At 34.6% G+C, this 8,352-nt stretch overlaps 1 protein-coding gene across 1 annotated transcript; it reads right to left on the reverse strand.

Annotated features, from left to right (window-relative positions):
- Positions 1-3,002: 3,002 nt before the first annotated feature.
- On the reverse strand, positions 3,003-5,493 carry Phum_PHUM601670 (uncharacterized protein; the record flags this gene model as incomplete). The annotated part of the gene is made up of 3 exons (XM_002432770.1): positions 3,003-4,925; positions 5,020-5,187; positions 5,485-5,493. The coding sequence occupies 3 exons, from the start codon at positions 5,491-5,493 to the stop codon at positions 3,003-3,005; spliced, it is 2,100 nt and encodes a 699-aa protein (XP_002432815.1).
- Positions 5,494-8,352: the final 2,859 nt, after the last annotated feature.

Consider the following 8,352-nt stretch of genomic DNA (forward strand, 5'->3'; position numbering starts at 1 on the left):
GGAAAATTTATTATTATTATTACTATCGTGATTGAAATTTATATTTTTGTTTATTTACTCTATGAAAAAATTTTATTTTTACGTAATTTTTTTTTTCTTTCTCTCTGGAATTATTTATTTTTTGGACATTTGTTTTATAAAAGTCAAAAAAACATCTTGACATTTTTCTTTTTCCATAGCGGACTGACTAATCATGACCTTGACCAGTTTTTCCGAAAAAAAATATTCATCGCATAAATTATCGTCGTGGCAATAATAATTAATTTAAAAAAAAAAAAAAACGGATTTGACTCGTTCGAATGTGTGGATGGATGGAAGGGGAGGGGTGGTGGTGGTTACGTGTTAAAAGGAAAAATATTTTCTGTTGTTCCTGTTGGAAGATTTATAACGCAAAAGTTGTTGGTATTGAAAATGTCTTGTTTGACCTTTGACTTTTGACTCGACATTGTGGTTATGTATGATGACACGTTCGCATCGCGACGGTTTGTTTTCCAGACAGTAAAGGTCTTCCAGTCCGAGAAGTTTTCTAATTTTGTATAACTCGAATTCGAAATATTTTTCACTTTTTATCGGAGTTCCAGTTTTGTTTTTGTTAGTCCAGGAGAAAGGTGGCATTTCGCATTGACCTCCACCCACCCGGTAGCAGGGAGGGTGTGGTGAGCAAAGACGAAGAAGCCACTACCCAACTAGCTCCTTTATCCGGGGGAGGGGCGTTCGGGGGAGTACAACCTGCGTTTTAGCCTCAACCCCTTCCTGAGCCAGAATCATCACCTGAGGAAGATCCTGGTACTACCCTTTTTCACCCTTCAAAAGACAGTCCCAAGTTGTTACCATCGTTTCTGCCTCTTCCGCAGAGTCTGCGAGTTGAGATGTTTGGGGTCGCGAATCCCGTAGATCGTTCGTCTGTCTTCCTTTCACGTAGCAGCTCCGCATTTTCTCTATTGAATCTAGTACCCAATTTCACCCCCTCGTAAAAGGGTCAGCGCATCCCCAATGCCTCAAAAAGGTTTTACTAGGTCACTTATCCCCTTACGTAGGTACATGTCTGTTCTTGTTTGGACGTGGTGGAATAGAACTTTCAGGATTTTTCCCCTTTTTGGACTCGACCTAACTACCTCGGGCTTACCCCAAGCGAACGCTTAGTCAACGTGGAAAACTCAATCTCGAAACCCCCGACCCCTTAAAACATCCCCTCGCCATCGAGTAGTTGTATTACAAGGATACACCACCGCCACTCCCGGTTATTTACTTCCAGACGCTGGAGAAATTTAAGAGTTTTTATAATGCCACGTTTAAAAAGTAAAAATGGAATTTTTTTTTTTTTTATTTCGGTTTTACGGGACCGGAAGTAGAGTGCGATCGTATCATTCTTACCATTTCCGTTTCGTACTCACCGCGGATATTTCAGTTAACATTCGATCTTGAATCACCGGAAATTAAACGATCGATTGTTATTGATTGCGTCATATTGGCACATTCGATATTTGTCATTTTGTCGCTTCTTGTTTGACTCTGACCTACTCTGCGGTGTGTCCAGTCGTGTGTGTGTGTGCGTGTGCGTGTTGATCTTTTTGTCCCGTTAAAACTATTCAAACTGTTGACGTCATATTACGTAATATTGTCCAGAAAGTTCTTTTTATCGTTTTCTCCCCATAGACTTATTCGTTTGTTTCGCTTCCGTTACTTGCATCTTCTTCTTTCTTAAGAATGATTTCACTTACCCATTTCAACTGTGACGTCATTCTTCTTCGTGTTTGGAGTGACTCCCTTACTATATCTTTTCTATAATTCTCCACTCGATCAATTTTCTTAGAACAAAATAATCCTGGAACAAAAAAATTTTAGAATTTTATTAAAGATTGATTCAATGAATGAATGAATGAATGAATGAATGTTTTCTTATTTAACAGGTTAACAGGTTGCCTCTGATTAAAACGATTCAACCTTACTGCCTGTTCTCCTGTCTCTGTATAATTTATTAAATGAATGAATGAATGAATGAATGAATGAATGACAAAAAACATTACAATAAAAAATATTTAACGCCACGATTTATTTTATTTATTCTTTTTTTTTTCTTTTTTAAATATTTATATTCGTGTAATTAGAAAGAATAAATTAAAAAAAAAAAAAAACGAGAATCGAATGATTAACATTATCGATCGATTAAGTATCGATTAATAAGTATCGACGACAATTTTTTTTTTGCGAAATAATGATGATGTTTTTAATGCAAAAAAAAAAAAATTCATAAATCGATTCGGTTTTTTTTTTTTTTTTTTAAATAAAAAAACCATTAACATTCGAGTTTTTTTGAGATTATTTGACGCAATATTAATAATAATAATAATAATAATAATAATAATAATAATAATAATAATTTAAAGGATTCGTCTCGACGATTTAATTAAATTATTCATTGGACATTATATATTGACGTAATATAAACTCGTTAAATGGAATTTCGAAAAAAAAAGGAATAAAGATGAAAAGATCGTGGCAGAAGGTAAAAATTCCCGCCAAAATTTAAATTAATAAAATTTTCTTTTTTTTTTAATGAAATTTAATATGTGATTAAGTATTTTCACAAAAGTGGATGGTAAAATTTTTGTTTTTTTTTTTTTTTTTAAATTTTGGCGGGAAAAATTTTGTTTTATCAATGTGATAAGACAAAATCGGATAGAATGATAAGAGATAAGAGACAAATTGTTTTGTTTTTTTTTTTTAATTATTTAAATTTATTTATTGAACTATAAGAATTCGGGTCACATTTTATAATTTAGAAAAAAAATTTAAGAAAAAAAAAAAATTTTCTTTTTTTTTTTGGCTTTTTTTTTAATAAAAGACTTGATTGATTGATTGATTGATTTATTGGACCCTAGGCATTATTTTTTTTTTTTTTTTGTTTTGTTTTAATGAGCTTTCACGATAAGTCATTTTCGTTATGCTATTGTCATCAACTATCAACTATTTAAATACTCTCTTCATCGATTGTAAGAAACTTATTTCTTCTTGTTCAAGAACACGTTGCCGAGGCTGCTACCGAATCCGGAAGAGAAAGAGCTTCCGAAACCGTGAGAGGTAGAGGTGAATGGGGCGACGGTGGTAGAGAAACCAGAGAATGGGGTAACAGTGGAAGAGAATCCACCGACAAATGGGGCAACGGTGGTGGAAGAGAATCCGCTGGAAAGTCCGGATCCGACGACTCCACCTCCGAGAACACCACCTCCGACGGCGACTTCTGGTCCGGCAGCAACAACTCCGGAAACTGGGAGAGTTCCAACGACTCCTCCGTCAACGACTCCGCTAGACAAAGCACCTCCGACGACTCCACTTCCGAGAACGCCGCTTCCGACGAGTCCGCTTCCTACGAGACCACCTCCGAGAACACCACCTCCAACGAGACCGCTTCCGACAACTCCAGAAGAGTATTCAGAGACTCCGCCTCCGACGAGACCAGTGGTAGAGAAGACTGGGGTAGCAGTGGTACTGTAGAAACTGCCAGTGACGGCTGGGGCAGCAGTGGTACTGTAGAAACTGCCAGTGACGGCTGGGGCAGCAGTGGTACTGAAGAAACTGCCAGTGACGGCTGGGGCAGCAGTTACACCAGAGTATTCGAATCCAGAAACACCGACTCCGACACCAGTTCCAACTCCGACTCCGACTCCAGTTCCGACTCCAACTCCGACACCACCTCCGTTAAGGCTGACGGTGTTGACTGGGAGTGGTCCTTGAACATCGAAGGTGTTGACTGGCAAAGCAACACGGTTTCTGGTAACTTGGTAAGATTGGACTGGGACAACACGTTTGACTTCGTGGGATTCAACTCCTGGGACTGGGGTGACGGCAGAAACTTTGACTTGAGCGACTTTTTGGGATTTGACCAATTTTTGGACTGGCAATCTAACGTTGTGTGTTTTGTATTCGTAGTGTTGGTGTGGGACGACACGTTGTACGCTGACTCTTTGGACTTGTTGGACTGGGGTGACACGTTCGACGGTGACTGGGACGACGTGGCTGTTCTTGACGAATTTTTGTACTGGGACTTCGACTTGTTCGGTTTTGACTTGTTGGGTGACGACTGGGACGACTTTTTGGACTTGGAATCTTTGTACTTCTCTGACTGGGGTGACGGTGTCAACTCTGAATTGTTGAACGCTTTGGGATTTAACCAATTTTTGGACTGGAACGTTGACTTCTTGGCGTTGGACAGAGTATTTTTGGACTGGGACAGCGGTACGGACGGCGTAGTTTTCGTAGGTTTGGACTGGTTGAACAGATTCGAATTTCAATGGAACAACTTTTTCGGTTCTGACGTATTTGCGGACTGGAACGTTAACTCTTTCACTCTTGACAGCGTATCCAGAGACTGGGACAACGTTGTTGACGTCAAAGTGTTGAACGGTTTGTACTTGTCTGGCGTGACCGAGTTCGTATTGTTGAACTGGGACAGCTGGTCCGGCGGCTCCGAGGGCTTGGGTGCTGACTGGGATTGGTCCAGAGAGGGCAGAAACTCCGACTCCGACTCCGCTGACTCCGCTGACTCCAGAAACTCCGGTAACTCCGAGGTCGACTCCAGATCCGTAAGAAACTCCAGAAAGTCCAGAAACTCCGGTGACACCGAGTCCACCATCGTAGGCAACAGTGGTTCCAGTAACTCCCAAGTCACCAACCAAACCGCCTCCTACAACTCCGAGGTCACCACCGACGAGTCCACCGCTGACGAGACCACCGCTGAGGGCAGCGTCTCCGACGACTCCACCGCTGACGAGACCACCGCTGAGGGCAGCGTCTCCGACAACTCCGGTAGAGACAACATCACCACCGCTGACAAGTCCACCGCTGACTCCACTGCCGACAACTCCAGATCCGAGACCGACAGATCCGGTTGTGACAGAGTCACCGACGACTCCACCAGACAAACCCTAACAAATGGAAAACATTCAAATAATAATTTTTTCTTTTTCTTCCATAAATTATCCTTTTTCGGTTAAAACTATTTAATTCATGAATACTTACAGAAGACAAAAGTCCTCTTCCTAATCCAGCAACAGTGCCAGAGGCTTGAAGGTCAGCACTACCGCCAGATTTAAGACTGGAAGAGCTGGTAGATGAGTGGGAAACAGTTTTACTGTAACCTTCGGGTTTGGCAAAGGCGCAAGTGGCCACCAAAAGAAGCAAAGCAACCTTAAAAGAAAAATGAAAAATTATTCAACCTTTGCCTAAACTTACACATAAGGTAAGTATCGGAGTAAAGGCATTTTTAAAAATTTTTTACAAATATCCCATTAGCACGACAGCAACATATTATTATTATATCCATTTTTTTTTTTTTTTGAAATTCCTGTCGCTTGTCTCCCAAAAAAAATTTTTTTTTTTTTTTGTTTTCCCCCCATCGGGAAAAAAGAAAAAAAAATTTTTTTTTTTTTCCCTTTTTCCCTTTTTTTCTTTTGTAAAGACCCTGAAAAATCCTTAAAAACTTACCGTTTTCATTTTGCTGGTGTTTTTGTTTCTTCACAAAAGAGAAGAGTGACGATTGACATTTGAACTCAGCTTATATACCTTGAGACATTGGTTAAAAAAATGGTCCATCTGCTCACCATCACTTGGTCACCTCAATAACAAAACGTGACATGTCCGATATTAATGTTAGCAATCGTCAGCTTTCATTTTATCTTTTAATTATTTGCCGTCGAGTTTTTTTTTTTTTTTTTTCCACAATTTTCCAGTTGGATTCTTCAAGTTCTTCTTCTTCTTCTTTTTCTTTTACTTTATTATCATTATTATTATTATCTTTGTTGTTATTATTTTTATCGTTATTTCCTCGTCGTCGTGTTCCTTTACTGATTTATTGCATTCATTAAAAAAAAAAATGATAATAATAATAAACTACAACAGCGTAATTTATTCTGGAATATAAATCAATTCTTAAATTATTATTATTATTATTATTATTATTATTATTATTATTGTCACGTGTACGTGACTTTTTTCCCCCCTTTTCCGTTATATTTTTTCTTTTTTTTCTTCTGACACTACGTTAAAGGATAAGAAAATGTTTTTTTTTTTTTTTTTTTAACATTTCCCGAATCGATAATCATTTTTTTGGTTTCGAAAAATAATAATGATAATAATGATAATAATAATAAAAGTATTAGAAAACGAAGAAAAACGGGTCAAAAGAAAAATTTTGGATTCGATAATGCACTAAAAGTTTTTCCGGCGGGTAAGTTCCAACAGCAAAAAAAGGGCTACAGATAATACTTTTAAACCTTTTTTTTTTTCTCTCTCTCTCTTTCTCTTCTGTATTTCCTTTTCTCCTTCTTTCTCTCTCATTCTCTCTTTCTCTGGTTTCAATTTTTGTGTGCGTCTCTCTCTGCCTTTCCTTTTCTATTTCTTTCTCTGTCTTTATTTTTTGTCTTTCTCTCTTTCACTCTTTTTCTTTTTTATCTCTCGTTGTTTCTTTCTCCCATCTCTCTCTCTCTCTCTCTATTTCATTTTCTCTCTTCTTCTGTTTCCATTTTTTGTCTCTCTCTCTCTCTCACTACTTTTCTTTTTTATTTTTCATTGTCTCGTTCTCTTTGTCTTTTTCTCATTATTTTTTTTCTCTTTTTTCCTTTCTTTCTTTCTCTTTATTTTTTTTCTGCGTTTCTTTCTCTCTCTCTTTTTCTCTAATCCTTTTTCTGGGATTCTCTCTTTCTCTATTTCCTTTTCTTATTTCTCTCTCTCTCTCTCTCTCTCTTTCTCTTTATTTCGTTAATACAAAATCGAATTTTTTTTTTCTAAATCAGGATACAAAAAAAAAATTATTCCTTTGTTTATTAAAAAAAAAAAAAAAAAAAAAAAAAATTAAAAAAACGTTTTATTTTCACGTTTGGCATTTATTATTAATAATATTATCATTATCATTTTGTTGAATAAATTTTTCATTATTCTCCATGTGGTTTTTCCCTGACAAACAGGAATAAATTTAAATACATTAAAATTTATATAGAGAATAATAATAATAATAAAAAAAAAGTAATAATAATGATAATAATGATAATAAATGAAAATCCTATACGAGATCCTGTTTCCAACCACCAGATACGACAACGATGGACTCTCGGTTTATGTTGTCTAATGACACGCCTACAACATGGAAATTCATTTTATTATTATTATTATTATTATTATTATTATTATTATTATTATTATTATTATTATTATTATTATTATTATTTAATTTATATGAAAATTCCGGTGCGTAAAATATAATTTTTACATCATTTCATTTCATTTTTTTTTTTCGGATATGAGCAACAAACAAACAAACAAACAAACAAACAAACAAACCGACAGAAATATTATTATTATTATTAATGTTTAAACTTGTTTTTGTTTTTCGTTTTCGACGGTTACGTTGACATCTTCGAACAAAAAAAAAAAAAATTTTTTTTTGTAATGATTTACGCGCGTACGCACTCACGCACGCACGCACGCACGCATATTTCAAATAATAATAATAATGATAATAATATTTCATCAAATGTAATAAATAAATCATCAAATAATTAATTAATTAATTTAAAAAAAAAAATATAGGAAACTTTAATTTATTTACACATTTCTCGATATCTCGATTTCTCGATTTTTCGATATATCGATATATCGATTATTTAAAAAAAAACGAAAGGGGGATTCTTTTTTACACGTTTAAAAAAAAAAAAATAAAATACCTTGGCCTTTGATAAAGAACGACCGACGTTTTTTTTTTTATTTAAAACAATTACGAAAGGGGTTTTTCATTATTAAAAAAAAAAATGTCTTCTTTTCTAATCCCACGTTTTTATATTATTTTTTCAAAATTTCAGTGTCATTTTAATTATCGTAACAGAGTTGATGTAATAATTTACCGGTTTTTTCGATTCGAGGTAGTATTACTAATAATAATAATAATAATAATAATAATAATAATAATAAAGAGACGACCGCAAAATAAATTTTATTAAATTATTATTCACGGTTATTCATTTTTTTAAATAATAATAATAAATAAATTAATAAATTAATTAATTAACTAAATTTTATTTTTAACAAAAAAAAATTTTCCTTTCTCGTTTGGAAAATTTTTTTCGGAAAATTTTTTTCACTTAACCTCTCACGTAAAGGTTTAAGGTAAAAAAATTTTCATTTAAAAATAAAACCAGGAAGACGTCGAAACAAACAAAAAAATTATTATTATTATTATTATTATTATTAATATTTCTAGAAATTTATTTATTTATTCCGAAATTTACCGTTAAAGTAATTAATAATAATGATAATAAATTTTCTATCGATTTCGAATTCGAATTCGAAAAAAAAAAAAAA

This window comes from Pediculus humanus, genomic scaffold (genome assembly GCF_000006295.1).
Source record: "Pediculus humanus corporis 1103172108318 genomic scaffold, whole genome shotgun sequence".
NCBI classification, from domain to species: Eukaryota; Metazoa; Arthropoda; class Insecta; order Psocodea; family Pediculidae; genus Pediculus; species Pediculus humanus.